Source organism: Xyrauchen texanus, chromosome 12 (assembly GCF_025860055.1).
Source record: "Xyrauchen texanus isolate HMW12.3.18 chromosome 12, RBS_HiC_50CHRs, whole genome shotgun sequence".
Taxonomy (NCBI): Eukaryota; Metazoa; Chordata; class Actinopteri; order Cypriniformes; family Catostomidae; genus Xyrauchen; species Xyrauchen texanus.
The window spans coordinates 15,242,821-15,259,481 of record NC_068287.1 but is presented as its reverse complement, the minus strand read 5'-3'; the positions used below and the strand labels follow the sequence as shown (position 1 = coordinate 15,259,481).

General features: G+C 36.7%; 2 protein-coding genes across 7 annotated transcripts in view; one reads left to right on the top strand and one right to left on the bottom strand.

The window, feature by feature from the left end:
* The window catches only part of mrtfbb (myocardin related transcription factor Bb), a 48,376-nt gene extending 43,572 nt beyond the window's left edge, over window positions 1-4,804 (top strand). For all 5 annotated transcript variants that reach the window (XM_052138691.1, XM_052138688.1, XM_052138689.1 and 2 more), the window contains 3 exons: window positions 974-1,108; window positions 1,403-1,463; window positions 1,583-4,804. In XM_052138691.1, coding sequence (XP_051994651.1) covers window positions 974-1,108; window positions 1,403-1,463; window positions 1,583-2,040 — 654 coding nt within the window. In that variant the 3' untranslated portion in view covers window positions 2,041-4,804. The remainder of the gene's footprint in view (window positions 1-973; window positions 1,109-1,402; window positions 1,464-1,582) is intronic.
* Window positions 4,805-4,957: 153 nt separating this feature from the next.
* snrnp25 (small nuclear ribonucleoprotein 25) lies at window positions 4,958-16,590 on the bottom strand. Of its 2 annotated transcripts, XR_007971738.1 has the most exons (10): window positions 16,150-16,590; window positions 15,906-15,996; window positions 13,817-13,922; window positions 13,654-13,728; window positions 11,831-12,533; window positions 11,328-11,548; window positions 10,989-11,108; window positions 10,810-10,863; window positions 10,484-10,631; window positions 4,958-6,145 (listed from the first exon to the last, which is right to left on the bottom strand). XR_007971738.1 is itself a non-coding variant. In XM_052138712.1 (5 exons), exons 1-5 carry the CDS (start codon window positions 16,357-16,359, stop codon window positions 12,434-12,436), a joined length of 582 nt encoding a protein of 193 aa, XP_051994672.1. In that variant the 5' UTR covers window positions 16,360-16,590; the 3' UTR covers window positions 11,618-12,433. The 2 variants fall into 2 exon arrangements, 1 of the variants encoding a protein (XP_051994672.1); XM_052138712.1 differs by lacking the exons at window positions 4,958-6,145; window positions 10,484-10,631; window positions 10,810-10,863; window positions 10,989-11,108; window positions 11,328-11,548 and having other exon boundaries at window positions 11,618-12,533.
* Between the last annotated feature and the right edge of the window lie 71 nt (window positions 16,591-16,661).

The following is a 16,661-nucleotide window of genomic DNA, read 5'->3' as shown; positions in this document are numbered from 1 at the left end:
CCGGAAACGAATGAATTTTTTTTTTTGCAGAATGTAACTGAAAACCGGAGCAAAGTGATTTTCAATTGTTCTGGAGTGAAAACTTTATTTTTACATGCTGGAAGCTGGTTATAACCAGTTAAATTTGTTCCAATAATTTTTTCATGAAACTAAAGGCCCAAAGGGTTTATCAGTATATTTTTGGAACTACACCACTTCATGCTGCCCAAAAAAAATGAAATGTGTTTTGAACCTTAAAGATTTTTAATTAAAATGTTACTGAACTGTTAATTAACTGTATGCTTGTTACGATTTCTATTGTGATTAATCTCAAAGTTTTTGTTTATTTTGAGGCAAGTGGCTTATTATGAGCTTGTTTTTCCAGACCAGTTTGCTTGCATCTCTAGTGGTATCTGGCGACACCGCAATTGGTATTTCACACACCCCTTAGCGCAAAGTACTATAATGTATAATGAACGTTATTAACTGTTCTTTTATTTTGTTCTAACCAGTAACCATTTTTGAATGAGTCTGCACAAATTCAGTTTTTGCTCAGAATAAACCGAAATGAAAAGCGTTTTGTTTTAGTCCCTGCTTGCGACTATTGTTGGCTAATGATGCTTTGGAAAACATGTATGACTGTGTGTAATTTATGTTGTAAAACAAAACGTAAAAGTCTCTTCAAATATTGTTCACCACAGTCCTTATTTTACTCTTAAATTGAAAAATCCCTATTTTAAAAGCCTATTGGAAATTTCCTTCAGAAATACAAGTTTTCTGAAGGAAACTCGCCCCCTTGAGTACTGAGGTTCGTTACCGCCAACGTAATGTACTGCAGAAACAGGACCACACACTTGCAATGCATTGTCCAAGCATTCACATTTGTGTACTTGCCTAGTCTAAAGCCTAAATCTACTCATATTTTCTAGCTTTGTTTTCTAGGGCTCCGTTATATATTACATAATTTGCTCATTAATGTATATGTTTTGATCAGCCTCCCTCGCCCTGTCAGCACAACTATATCCCCCAGCCATCCACGTTCCCCAATCACCACAGCCCAAAGGGTAAAGACCCACCCCGCTATGAGGAAGCCGTTAAACAGACCCGTAGCCTGCAAGCCACAATGAAGGTAATATAAACATTTGTGCACAGCGAAGGCTACAGATCTCATATGCAAATATTTTAACATAAAGTGACACAGCAAAGCCTAGCAAATTTACTTGTCAGATTTGCATACTTAACCATGGCCTTGATACTTTAAGAATTAAAATGCTGTAATCATTTACTCATCTTCATGTTGTTCAAAATGTGTAGGACTTCCTTTTCAGTGAAAATAAAAAGGACGTGATGGTGAGTAAATGAAGACAGAATTCTCATTTTTGGGTGAACCATCCTTTTAAACCCTTTGTATTCCACCATAAAGGTACCCACTGCTACCAGTCAGCACATGGACGATTTGTTTGACATTTTAATCGAGAGTGGAGGTGAGGACAGTAAACAGAAGCTATATTGAGTTCTCTTTTTCCATAGAACATGTCTTTGTTTTCAGCTGCGATGTATTTGTTTACGAAAACCATAACAAAACCATCTTCCGCTTGCACAGAAATTTCCCCACTGACCAGACACGATCCCTTACTGGAGAAACTTCTCCCAATGACTGCTAACATCACCACCCTGCCCATCAATACGGTGCTGTCACGCCCTCCCCCACAGATACACATGGCCCACACACCCAACCTACTCCAAGCACCTCCACCCAGCCTGGTGGCCTTGGCCACAGATAACCAGTTGGAGGCCCTGCTGGAAGATACAGAGCCACGAACCCAACGACTGATGGAAGAGCTGAAGAACCAGCTGCTGGAGCCACACTCCCCAATGGACATTTCAGACCTGACCTTCGCTGACAGGCCATCCTCCACCCTCAATCTGCAGGAAGCCACCATGGACAACATGGAGTGGTTAGACCTGACAATGCCTGGAGCTGCTGGTATCTCCTCTCAGGCTGCAGTCTTCTCCTCTGATTTCTTGGACTCACCTGATTTACAGTTACACTGGGAGTGAGGACACAAAGTGAAGGAGATTATGGAACATCAAAATTCTGACATTCTGAAAAGATCTGTTATCTTTAAGGGACCACTAGCACACAGGCTAAGTGGGCCTGCAGTAATGAATGACACTTAGTGCTAAGATTCTGAGAACTGGCTCTGATGATTCGTTGAGCTCCCTGCAACACCCTGGGAACATTAGTTTCTGGTTATAAAAACATTTTAAGAATTGGTTCACAAAAAAATAACCAAACGGGAACCATACGCTAATGTTATGGGAACATTTCGTGTTTCCTGGGTTAGAATGTTTGAGCTTAGGGGGAACATTGAATCTGGAGTGGTCCACTGTGCACAAACCACAATCAAAACAGTCGGCAACCACTGATAGTTTAGCATCAGCTTTTCTCATTTGTGCCTATAAACGCAGGCCTGTACGCGGCAGTATATTGTAACCAACATCTCTTTCCAGACAGACAAAGAATGTAGAGACACTTTTTGCCTATATATGTAGGCAGTTTTGACCTTCTTTTTCATATTATGAAGCAGTCTTTGAAACATGAGATATATTATATAGAAATGTTAGAATGTTGTTTTCTAGTATTCTGACCAGTATAATTTCTTCGAACTGAGTTTTGGGGAAAGGAAAATGTATACACAGATTTAACATGCCTTTGCTGTTTTCATTGCCCAGAAACGCTCTAGGTTTAGAATTTTTTAAAGGAATAGTTGAAGATTCTGTCATTATTTACATCTCCTCATGCCGTTCCAGACCTGTAAGGCTTTCTTTCTTTTGCGGAACACAAAAGGAGATGGTTTAAAGAAGCGGGCTGGGTATCGCCTGCCACTTCACGATACGGTGCGTAATGAAATGCATGGCACGATTCGATATGTTGCGATACATCACAATATCATAATTTTATTTGATTACGAATCACTTCCAATTCATTTGGGTAAGTTTCAGTTATATACTGATGTTTGATGAAGAGCATATAGCTCGAAACATCACACATTTGTCTTTTGGTGAACTCATTAAATTGATTTGGAAGTAAGAATGTGCCAACTTTGTTGTGTGGTTACATTATATGAATAGTTTCATATAAATATCGATACATGGATCCAAAGTATCGGTACAATTTCAAGGGAAAGTATTCCAATATATCGATATTTGATTGTATCAGCACAGCCCTATTAAAGAATGCAGTTTCTATACAATAGAAGTTGATAGTAACTCACGCACCCAAATAAAAATAACAAAACATTAGACAGTTTTGCAAAAGTTATTAAAAAGTCTAATAAATCAGTTACTCAAATTACTTTTGTAAATTAGATTATTTTAATGATTATGTAATTGAAAAGTAATCACATTACTAATTACTTTACTTTTGAAGGAACATTCCAGGTTCAATACCAGTTAAGCTCAATCGACAGCATTCGTGGCGTAATGTTGATTACCACAAAAAATTATTTCGACTCGTTTCTCCTTTTCTTTAAAAAAACAAAAGGCAAATATCGACGTTACAATGAGGCACTTACCATGGAAGTGAATGGGCCAATTTTTGGAGGGTTTAAAGGCAGAAATGTGAAGCTTATGATTTTCTAAAAGCACTTACAGAAAGTTGTGTTAACTTGTGTATTATTTGAGCTGTATAGTTGTTTAAATCGTCATTTTAGGGCTTGTTGACATTACATCATCTTGGCAACAAAGTTGCAAAATTGGCTATAACTTTACACAGAAAAGGTTAGTAAGCGACACTAAAATATTGTTCAACAAGAATTTAAAATGTAATGTGTTTCACTATTTTTTTTAACTTAAAAGTACATTCACAGTAACAATTTATTTTGTAATCTGATTACACCCAACACTGCACATCAATAACATCAAACCTCATTGGTTGTTGACCATCTCGACACAAGGTTTGATATTATTGCAGTATGGCCTTGATTGATTTGGGCAATTTGAGAGTAACTCACAATGTAAATTTCAGTCTGTACATCATACAAAGTGAATGTATGGCTTCAAAAAAGACTTTCACTATTTCACTAAGCAAGTCACTATCAACTGCTATCGTCCTGAAATTGCCGATCATAAAATACCTCCTTTTTCTATTCCACGGAAATAATGGTTTCGGAACGACATGGGTGAGTGAGTATGACAGAATTAAATTTTTGCTGAACTGTTTCTTTACACAATGGGATAGAGTTTGCAAATGTTACACATTTGTGAGGGAAACATTGTACCATGGTACCATGGTAATTGTTACCCATGTTACATCACCTTCACTGAAGGAACCTGTCTAGTGGCTCTCTTTAGATTCCCAATCAGTTAACCTTTGCTTTAGGGTACTCTAAATTGTAACAGCTACATAGTGGTTTGCAAGACAAAGAAGAGAAATCTATGGCAACCTGTTGTCTTCAATTGGTAATACATTTAGATTCATTCACACCAGATCACTTGCAACCAGTAAATAGATGGGACAAGGTGAGGGATAGAGTTTGTTTACCAAATCCAACATGGGGCCAAAGATACACTAGACCTAAAGGGAGTGGGTAATGTGGATCAGTTTAAAGTCAGATTTTAAGTTTGGGGGGTGGGGGGGGTCTACGTAATGTGAAAATGTAGCGACATCTGCTGGACAATTTGGAAAAAGACAGCTGAATGAATTTCTCCGAGATATATTACTGTCTGATTTAGTTATGTGGCAGATATCTCCCTAAACTCTCTGTGAAAATTATGCCAAAAATGTTGCACTTACTTGACCTTGGACTGAGCATCAACTCATTGACAATCAGTTCCTAATCAAAACACATTGTCCAAGTGAAAGAATGTATTTCTTTTTTTAGAATAATTATTTCTAAAGGGATATCATATTTCTGTCTCAACCAGAAATCAAAAACTGTTAATTATGTAAACGCACCCATTTACTGCATTTATCTCGCATATTTTAAATATATTAAATATGGCTGTATAAATGTTTTTAGTGTGTGGGAAAAAGACACTTGGTGGAATATCTGTATCAGGCAAAGCTGTGGAACATAAGTTAATATTTTAGGTGAGCTTGTAAAGACAATTAGGGGTGTCACTTTTCCCTACATGTCCATCAAAGAAATGTATATGTTTTGAAGAGGTATAGTCTTTGAAAGACAAGAGTAGGGAAATATTTCAAATCTTACTAACCCTTTGGAGTATGATGTAGATTGTATGCCTCATATTTTGCATATTGTATATATTGTTGCTTTAAATTTGATACAAACATATTTGTGCAACTGTAAATAATGTTTTGAGGTTTTCTTTGTAAATATCTTTATTGTGTATATATACAGCCTTTTATCATTAAAATGTTTCTGTTTTATCATTAAAATGTTTCTGTTTGCTTATAGAATTAGAGTTTTATAGCTATAGCAAGACCCAAGGCGTACTATAAGAGTAAACATTTGACATTTGTTTTAATAGTGATGTATTTGTTTTTTCATAAATTATAATATATTTTATATAAAAATATAATATTCATGGGGCAGATTATATCTCTGTTTCCAAAACAAGATCATAGAACAATTTTGAATTCAATTTAATCAAAGAACCATTGTTTTGTATTGTGTTTAGATCCCACATTTTATATTCCTGTAAACCCTGAAAGCGTTGCGCAAACATTCCACCCCTTTGTTCAGACTTCAGATCATATACATTTGCATTAAATGTCCTTGAAGTTCAAACCAGAAGATTGTGGCGAGACAATCAATCTCAGATTCAGACCTTTAAGCGTACTTGTATTCCTTTTCTGGGTGGAGTGGTGTGAGGTTCAGGTCTGGTACCCAGTAGGTTAACTCCTGAATTCAGTGTGGTGGCATTCTATGGCTAAATAAAGTTGTGGAAACAAATTCCTCCAAACCTGGTCATGAAAGAATAAATAATCATCATAAAAATCGAATAAATAGCCCAAATATTCTGTTTAGCACAGATGTTCTGGTGATGATTCGGTTTAATTCTCTGTTGTGTTTTCAAGAGTTTCACCCATCAAAGCTTCTTGCAGGTGTGTATTGTACTCCGACATTTTGGACACTTGTGAACGACATCTCTGAAGGCATCCACACAGAATGGGATCAAGCAGCAGCCAGCTCCACAACTATAAATAACCAGAAAGACAACTGTTAAGAACACCAGTATATCATACATGACTTCTCTGGATATTTTAATTAATTATATATTTATCTTGAAACTGTTTAACAACTTCTACAGAGAATACAGAAAGGTTATAAGTACATGAGTTGGTAAAAGCTGTCGCGTCACTGTACAAAACAAAAATGATAAACTTTTGTATAATCAAACATAAAATTAACAAAGTAGCTTGTTTTAAACACATCAAATGTCTGTATCCCCCCCACCCTTAAAGATGTGATTTTGGCCAGTCCTAGCTTGAGGTCTTGGTCTTGAACAAATCATACAACAGTGTCATAATTTTAACAATCTATTGAACTGATAGTCAATGAATTGTTCTAAAAATAAAATAAAAAATGTAATAACCAAAAATATATTATTTTGCGTATTACCCTGTTAATAAACAAGTTACTGTATGAAAAAATAACAAAACACATATTTTCCTTCAAAATTTTTTAAATATACATTTATTAACTTAAACATCCCAAATTTCCAAACACCTACTAAGTGATAGTTCGCCAAAACAATTTAAATTCTCATTTTCTCGTACACCCTCATGCCACCCCAGATGTGACTTTCTTTCTTGTACTTGACACAAACAAAAACTTTTAGATGAATATTTCAGCTCTGTTGGTCCATAAAATGCAAGTGAATAGGTACCAAAGACAGTATAAAAGTAATCTGTAAGATTACTTTCTTCATTCATATCGCCACCTACTGGGCAGAGGAGAATTTATGGCAAAAAAAGGACTTAAATATTGATCTGTTTCTCATCCACACCTATCATATACATTCAGAAGACATGGATTAAACCACTGGCGACGTATGGATTACTTTTATGCTGCCTTTATGTTTAACTTGCATTGTTTGGGCCTACAGAGCTGAAATATTCTTTTAAATATCATGTTCAGCAGAAAAAACAAAGTCATACACTTCTGGGATGAGCATATGATGACAGAATTTTATTTTTTGGGTGAACTATTCCTTTAAAACACTGAACACTAAGAACGGTCCCTTTAATTTAGGCTATATGTGTAACCCTGTTACAGTCACACACAAAAAAATATTACACCTTAATTCAACTTAATGGAATTTTGTTATAAATCTAAATATTTTATATATATATATATACACTCACCTAAAGGATTATCAGGAACACCATACTAATACTGTGTTTGACCCCCTTTCGCCTTCAGAACTGCCTTAATTCTACGTGGCATTGATTCAACAAGGTGCTGAAAGCATTCTTTAGAAATGTTGGCCCATATTGATAGGATAGCATCTTGCAGTTGATGGAGATTTGTGGGATGCACATCCAGGGCACAAAGCTCCCATTCCACCACATCCCAAAGATGCTGTATTGGGTTGAGATCTGGTGACTGTGGGGGCCATTTTAGTACAGTGAACTCATTGTCATGTTCAAGAAACCAATTTGAAATGATTCAAGCTTTGTGACATGGTGCATTATCCTGCTGGAAGTAGCCATCAGAGGATGGGTACATGGTGGCCATAAAGGGATGGACATAGTCAGAAACAATGCTCAGGTAGGCCGTGGCATTTAAACGATGCCCAATTGGCACTAAGGGGCCTAAAGTGTGCCAAGAAAACATCCTCCACACCATTACACCACCACCACCAGCCTGCACAGTGGTAACAAGGCATGATGGATCCATGTTCTCATTCTGTTTACGCCAAATTCTGACTCTACCATCTGAATGTCTCAACAGAAATCGAGACTCATCAGACCAGGCAACATTTTTCCAGTCTTCAACTGTCCAATTTTGGTGAGCTCTTGCAAATTGTAGCCTCTTTTTCCTATTTGTAGTGGAGATGAGTGGTACCCGGTGGGGTCTTCTGCTGTTGTAGCCCATCCGCCTCAAGGTTGTGCGTGTTGTGGCTTCACAAATGCTTTGCTGCATACCTCAGTTGTAACGAGTGTTTATTTCAGGCAAAGTTGCTCTTCTATCAGCTTGAATCAGTCGGCCCATTCTCCTCTGACCTCTAGCATCAACAAGGCATTTTCACCCACAGGACTGCCGCGATACTGGATGTTTTTCCTTTTCACACCATTCTTTGTAAACCCTAGAAATGGTTGTGCGTGAAAATCCCAGTAACTGAGCAGATTGTGAAATACTCAGACCGCCCGCCTGGCACCAACAACCATGCCACGCTCAAAATTGCTTAAATCACCTTTCTTTCCCATTCTGACATTCAGTTTGGAGTTCAGGAGATTGTCTTGACCAGGACCACACCCCTAAATGCATCGAAGCAACTGCCATGTGATTGGTTGATTAGATAATTGCATTAATGAGAAATTGAACAGGTGTTCCTAATAATCCTTTAGGTGAGTGTATATATATATAATATTAAGATTTATACATTTATAACAAAATTCCATTAAGTTGAATTAAGGTGTAATCTTAAATTAAATCAAATTAAATATTTTAAGTTTTATAAATGTATATTGTTAAATATAACACAATTCAATTTGATGGAACTGAAATGCATAAATCTTAAAAATAGTGTACTTCCAACCATGTTAACCATTCTGAAGTAGTTTTATATATATATATATATATATACATATACACATACATACAGGTGCATCTCAAAAAATGTGAATATCGTGGAAAAAAAATAAACATCTATAATTTAATTCAAAGGGTGGAACTTTCATATATTCTAGATTCATTACACATAAACTAAAATAGTTCAAGCCTTTTTCTGTTGTAATCTTGATGCTTACAGCTCATGGAAATCAAAAATCCAGTATCTGAAAATATTAGAATAAAGAATTTATAATACAGAAATTTCAACCTTCTGAAAAGTATGTTTATTTATGCACAAAATACTTGGTCGGGGCTCCTTTTGCATGAATTACTGCAAATAATTATTGCTCAGTGATCCAAAGTCCTCTCTTTAGATGAAAGTACATTTTGCATTTAATTTGGAAATCAAGGTCCCAGAGTCTGGAGGAAGAGTGGAGAGGCACAGAATCCACGTTGCTTGAAGTCCAGTGTGAAGTTTCCACAGTCAGTGATGATTTGGGGAGCCATGTCATCTGCTGGTGTTGGTCCACTGTGTTTTCTCAAGTCGCGAGTCAATGCAGCCGTCTTCCAGGAAGTTTTAGAGCACTTCATGCTTCCATCTGCTGACAAGCTTTATGGAGATGCTGATTTCCTTTTACAGCAGCACTTGGCACCTGCCCACAGTGCCAAAACTACAAGTAACTGGTTTGCTGACCATGGTATTACTGTGCTTGATTGCCCTGCCATCTCGCCAGACCTGAACCCCATAGAGAATCTATGTGGTATTGTCAAGAAGAAAATGAGAGACACCCGACCCAACAATACAGATGAGCTGAAGGCCACTATCAAAGTAACCTGGGCTTCCAAAACATATCAGCAGTGCCACAGGCTGATTGCCGCCATGCCACGCCGCATTGATGCAGTAATTCATGCAAAAGGAGCCCCGACCAAGTATTGAGTGCATAAATTAACACTTTTCAGAAGGTCGACATTTCTGTATTATAAATTCTTTATTCTAATATTTTGAGATACTGGATTTTTGATTTCCATGAGCTGCAAGCTGTAATCATCCATTCATCCATCCATCCATCCATCCATCCATCCATCCATCGTCAACCACTTATCCTGTGTACAGGGTCGCGGGGGGCTGGAGCCTATCCCAGCTAACATTGGGCGAAAGGCGGGGGACACCCTGGACAGGTCGCCAGTCCATCGCAGGGCCACACATAGACAGACATAGACTCACACTCACCTCCACATCCACATCCACACCTAGGGCAATTTTTTTTTGGAGACACCAATTAACCTAGCCTGCATGTCTTTTGGATGGTGGGAGGAAGCCGGAGTACCCGGAGAGAACCCACGCAGACACGGGGAGAACATGCAAACTCCACACAGAAAGGCCGGGGCAACCAGGGTTTGAACAGCTGTAATCATAAAGATTACAAAAAAAAAGGCTTGAAATATTTCACTTTATGTGAATCTAGAATATAAAGCTCCACTTTTGAATTAAATTACGAAAAAAAACAATAATTCCACAATATTCTAAATTTTAAGATGCACCTGTGTATATAAATTGCAAACATTGTAAAATAAAATAGGTGGGGGAAAATGGCTAATAATATTTAGTTTGAACTTCTGAGGTTAACAATTAACATTATCTGATGATTTTGCACCTCATTTCACTGACCATTTGGTGAAAAAGAAAGTTTTGGGCACATTTATGTACCTTTTCGTGGAAAGTGCCTAAGAACATCATAAAACGGCATTGAACTCACCCAAAGACAATGGAAATAAGACACACGAGACAGGTCACACTACCAGCTTTGGTCGTGACCTCTGTGGTCACAAATTGGCGGCAGAATGGACACTGTGTCTGGGCTGGGTTTCGAGGAAGTAGTTGAACATCCAAAATAACCTGCGGAGCTGAGATAAATACAATTCAGATACTTCCAAGAAGTTTTGTGCAGTTGTATTTTATATTTAATGAACTCTTAAACATAACACTTTTAACGAGCCACACTGCTCAAATCAAACCTCATACTACATCACGAGTATTATTGTATCCACACACACAGACGCGCGCGAAAGAAAAATCAGTAACCTGGAAAGGAAGGTGGAGTCTCCACAAAAGCAACACCAGACGATACAGATGTGTCTAAAAATAAAATAAACACACATACAGAGTAAAATGTCAAATAAGTTGAGAGATCAACTTCCAAATGTAAAAGCTGAGCATATTAACTGAAGGAGAATAAAAAATGTTATATTAGAAAATGTCACCTATTAAATGTGTAGTTCTTCCTAATCTCTTTTGCTCTGCCAACAGTTGTATCTTCCTCTCAGAGAGAACTTCAAGTTCCTTATCAAGTTCTTGCATTTCTGAGTTTAACTGGGAATACTCTGCTGGTCACAAGAACTACAGTTTAACACCTGTTTATCAGATATATTAACACTATATAATATAAAGGCTCATATTAAGATTAGGCTACAATCAGAAATCCAAATATTTGCATATATAACCTTATTTCTTAATGAAGATGTCATATATAAACGTATTTGACAGTTTGTTTGGCTTATGTGACAAAATGGTATGTTGTTATGAGCTATTATTTTACTGACGTTGCTCATTTCTTCCGGTATTTTGCCTGTATTCGATCAGTAAACCCAGAACACTGCGTCTGTCGGAGATTTGCTGCGTCCGTAAGGAGAGTTTGTTCAGCTCCTCCGAGATATTCTCCAGCTCCTGCTCACAATATTGTCGAGGCATGTTGAGAGCTGAAAAGTCACGTACACTTGATCCTAAACCTCTATGAGCCCCATTCCTCTCTGATGTGATATCACTAGAGTTTGTGGACAGAAATGAACGACTTCAGAATAATGGAGAATAAATGGTCCTTTCATGCTGTGAAAATACTACACTCTACACATTTAACTATTTTAAAATGTATCAGATAATAATGAGAATACATGTTTAAAAGTAGAAACCATTTTAATTTACAATTATTTACAAATAAAACATAACCAATGTGTGATCAAATTATAATGTGAATCTACATAGTGAACATGAAAAAAGAAATCAGATTTTCAAGTAAAAAAAGTATAGAGATATGTAGCACATTTACCCGTGTTTCCAGCAACCTGTGTATTTAGTTTCTCCAGTCTGCTGTATGTGTTGTAGTTACAAGGAAATATTAGGCTAGTCATATCAAGGAACATGTTTACAATATTTAAAGTATGTGGCAAGTCTGTATTTTCCTAAATTCAGGTTGCGGACCTAAGAATTGTCAGGGGGAGGGTTTTAAACAGCAAATTGTGTGGTCTGGTAGAACCATAAAAACAAATAATAATACATGAAAACATGAATTAAATAAAATCCAACTCTATATTTTCACCATGTCCACATTTCATTATATGATCAGTATACAATTAACATACAATTCCACAAATATGATGTTAATTTACTTCATTATAGTGATTCTGATCTAGTTGTGTGGATCTAAAATGGGTTTGTTACATGGCTCTGGGTTTTTCTGTCAACCATCATTTGCATCTTTGCAAATGTATCAGTTTGAGATTCTGTCCCACATAAAAGAAAAAAACAAAAAACAAACAAAGGCTCTTTTATCATTACTGATGAAAGACAAAAAAAACAATAGGAATAATTCTTGAACATTCATTTTAAGGCAAAATAGACTGAACAAAAGCAATTGAATGTCTTTTAAATGTCAAATTTGACCCGTAATAGAGGACTGGCCATTCCCCCTGTTCAGTTTTGTCCTCAGTTTCTTCAAGAACGTCACTTCATCTCTGTTCCTTATCCCGTAGCTAAAAATATGAGAATAACAATTCTATTTATCATATGCAGTAACAATCATAACTCAAAAGAAAATTTGTCAACATGAAACAGCATTTGCAATCTATTTTAATTCTGTAATCTGACATATTTCAGAAGTTAATATTACTGGAAAAATCAAGTTGTTAAACATCAAGTTAATTAAACATTACTTGAAACGTCAAGTTTTGGGCTCATAACTCAAAAAGACAAGTTATATATAATATTGTGGCAGGGCGGAGGGCGGGGCCGGGTCGTGATCATACACACCCAGTCCCTTATCAGGCTAATCAAGCCTCCGAGAGGGATAAAGGCCGACTGTGGAGGATTGTGCAGGAGAGAGAGATAGTTTACGGTCTGTGTGTTTGTTGTCTTTTAAGTTTCTCATTAAAATATTGTTTATATAATCAAGCCGGTTCTCGCCTCCTCCTTTCCATTGACTGCTTTACATATATATTTTCTTAAAAATCCATATACTTAAGATTTTAAGCATTAATAACTCAAACAATGAGACTATGGGGAATACCCACAATGCCCTGCACTTGAATTATTTAATTATGTTTCCTTGGCCAAAGGGAACATATGGGGCCATTCAAATAATTGTTATTAAGAATTCATAGTGGTTTAAGTTCTTTTATATGATTATTTAGGTTGTTTTGTTGCAAATAGTTGTTTCGTGTTATGTCACCATTAGGGTGATCTTTGTCCCCTTTGGTCATGTTAACACTCTTTCAATTCTACATGTGCAAGTGCAACTGAAGTACAGGCATATGTGCATTTCTGTAAAGAAATTAGTTTATTTAATGATTGACCAAGAATCATTTACATTTCATTTTGGAGTCAGGTGGTTGGAGGGGAAAGAATGAAATGTAAGAGATTTGATGACATAGACCAACACAGAAAGTAGGCGGAGAGAGTTATTATATTGAATTTGAAAAACTAAGACAAAACATGTTTCCTTTGCAATAACATTCACTAATAAATTGTGCACAAAAAGGTCAGATTAAGAAAGTAAATTGGGTGATTTTTTCTTTCATGTTGACTTTAAACCAACTAATGTGCACTACATGAATAAAAGTTATTTTACAACAGCAAAAACTGATTTGAACTTACTCCTTCAGCTTTCTTTTGTCGTCGTCTAATTTTTCTCCATTGAAGACAAGATTAAATGTTCTCCACACATATTTCCTTGACAGGAGAAAGGTAATTAGTCACAAGCAAAAAACAAAACAAAGAATGACTTGAAAAAATGAAACTTGGCATTTTCATGTCCCACCAGCTGATGTGCTTGACACCTCCTTCTCGCTGCTGTTTGAGCTCCATATATCTGCAAATGGCTTTCTTCAGATCCAGCACTGTAGCAGATTGCACAACAACAATAGCTGCAAAGAAGTATGCTCCAATTATTATCAATAAATGCAATAATTCACTCAAGAATTTGACTCAGAACTAACAAATCTATTCTCCTCAAACAAATCATTAGACGTGGACCGATAATCAGTTTAAAAGATATTTATAACCGATATTTACACTTTTGTACTTAATCGGTTAATGGTTCATTAATGTTGCTATATGTAATATTTTTACTGTACTAAATAATAACATGACCATTAAATGTCATAGAGAATTGGGAAACATGCTAAGTTGAAATACTGGCTTCTCCGATAACAATGATAGAGCCAGAATATTCTACTTGAGCCAGTATATTCTACTTTGAAGTTTAAATTCCGGGCTGGAATTTCTGTTTATGTTTTGGCCTGTGTGATCCCGCCACTGCCCACTCACCAATAGTATTTCGACACCCACGGGTTGCCAGATTTGAACAAGTTTGCAGGCAAACATCACTGCTTGCTGCCATGGAAGCCAGCAAACAAACTGGATCAGAGGTAACAGATTCCACCTGACCTAAAAAGCCTCGCCATCCATCTAAAAACCACCATGACCAGATGCGTAGTAAAACAAGGATAAATATTGGAGATGCCTTTGGAAGATGGAGATATCCTCATTCTGGCAACCCACATGAGCTTAGAGTCTGGGGCGGAGCAGACAACTCTCCAATATTTTGAATTTGGACTGCAGTACCCATTTCAAACGCTTGTTGTCAATCTTACATATAGCACCTTTCAAGGGATAGTTCACCCAAAAATGTAAATTCTCCAATTATTTACTCACCCTCACACCATCCTATATGTGAATGACTTTCTTTTTTAGCTGAACACAAATTAAAATTTTTAGAAGAATATTTCAGCTTTGTAGTTTCCTAAATTGCAAGTGAAAGGTGACCATAACGTTGAAGCTCCAAAAAGCACATAAACGCAGCATAAAGTAATCCATTAGATTCCAGTATTTAAAATCATGTCTTCTGAAGCGATCCAATCAATTTTGGGTGAGAACAGACCAAAATGCTACTCCTTTTTCAATGTACAATTTGTCATTGCTGTCTCTAGGCACAATCATGATTTCAAGCTTGATTACATTTCATAGTGCTTGATGCATGCACAGTAATCATGATCACCAAGGAGACTGCTGATGTTAAGATTTAAAGTAAATATATAAGAGAATTGTCATTTTTGGTGAGCTATCCTTCAGGTTTTACTGATACGGTTCAACATACCGTAGCACAAAAGAATGAAAAATCTTCACAGTGGAAGACCAATTGTGAAAAGTCTTTGTTTAACTAATGTAACTGCAAATTTAAATCTGTATAATCAAAGAACCCTGGCCAAGGTTATATTGCCAATAAAACGATATGGACTATATGCAATATTAGCCTTGTAAAGCAGGCTGTTCACATTCAGATTTTAGTCATGGAAGATAGTCATTATTTTGCTAAAAGCAGAAATGGATCAATAATTAAAAATACACTCACTGAGCACTTTAATTAGGAACACCTTTACAACTACATATTCATGCAATTGTCAAATCAACCAATCACGTGGAAGCAGTGCAATGCATTATATCACACAGATATGGGTCAGGACAGGAGCTTCAATTCATTTTCCCATCAACCAACAGAATGGGGAAAAAATGTGTTCTCAGTGATTTGGACAGTGACGGGATGGTTTGAACTGCTGATCTCCTGGGATTCTCACTTTCTGTATACACAGAATGGTGCCAAAACAAAAAAAACATCCGGTTCTGTGGATGGAAATACCTTGTTGATGAGAGAGATCAACGGAGAATGGCCAGACTGGTTCGAGCTGACAGAAAGGCTACGGTAACTCAGATAACCGTTCTGTCAAATTATAGTGAGCAGAATTGCATCTCAGAACACAAGGCAAGCTGAATGGATCACTAGGAGGTGGTTTGGTATATGAGAACAACATGGGATCCTTCATTTGAGAGTGACTCCAAGAAAAACTTACGCATGACTTCTCCATCAGCCTTACAAACTCGAACAGTCATGGCCTGACCATATTCCAGAGCTACCTGAGAGTTCACCTCCTCCAGTGTGACCTGAAACATTTGAAGATAAAATCACATCAAGGAGATTTAAAATATCAAAACCATGCTGTGATGGATAACATCATTATTTATTTTACTTTTTCTGAACTGATTACAAATTGTATCTAAATATGTGAATGAATAACATAAACTCTTCATTGACACCTGAATTGGCAGGTCACACAGTAATGGGTCCTGCACCATCAGAGCGAGACCTTCCTCAAAGATGTCAAGAAATTCAGAGTGTGGCAATGCTTCTTCATCCTCTTCTTCTTGTTCCTCTTTTTTAAAATCATCTACAAAAGCTGTGTCTTTCAACTCAGTCTCATCGTTATTAATTTCATTTACCTCCTTTAATTCTTCCATATTCGACATGAAACCGCGAGAGGGCAAACTGGTGGTTAGCAGATTTCAGTTTCTTCAGAAATCTGCTGTAAGGGTTCTTTCCTTTGCTTTTCAGTTAACGATATGTGTACATTATATTTAGAAATCGTAATGTTTTTTCAGTCGTTTCAGTTGTTTGAGAACACTGTTCTCAAATCGCATAACCAAAAGAGCCGTGAATATCAGCATGATTATGTTTTTCAAAGACGCTGTCGGCACAATTATTGGGTGCACAAAGACTTCCTTTACATTTAGTTCCGCGTGTTTTGTAAATACTTCTTTATATTATCGTT

Bases quoted from the DNA above. Each gene is read 5' to 3' on its own strand.
- snrnp25 (XM_052138712.1), bottom strand. From the start codon at position 16,359: ATGTCGAATATGGAAGAATTAAAGGAGGTAAATGAAATTAATAACGAT. The intron at 13,923-15,905 runs GTAAGTTTTTCT...ACTTCTTTGCAG, and splicing joins GGCTGATGGAGAAGTCATGC to CTATTGTTGTTGTGCAATCT. The intron at 13,729-13,816 runs GTGGGACATGAA...TCTCCTGTCAAG, and splicing joins GGTGTCAAGCACATCAGCTG to GAAATATGTGTGGAGAACAT.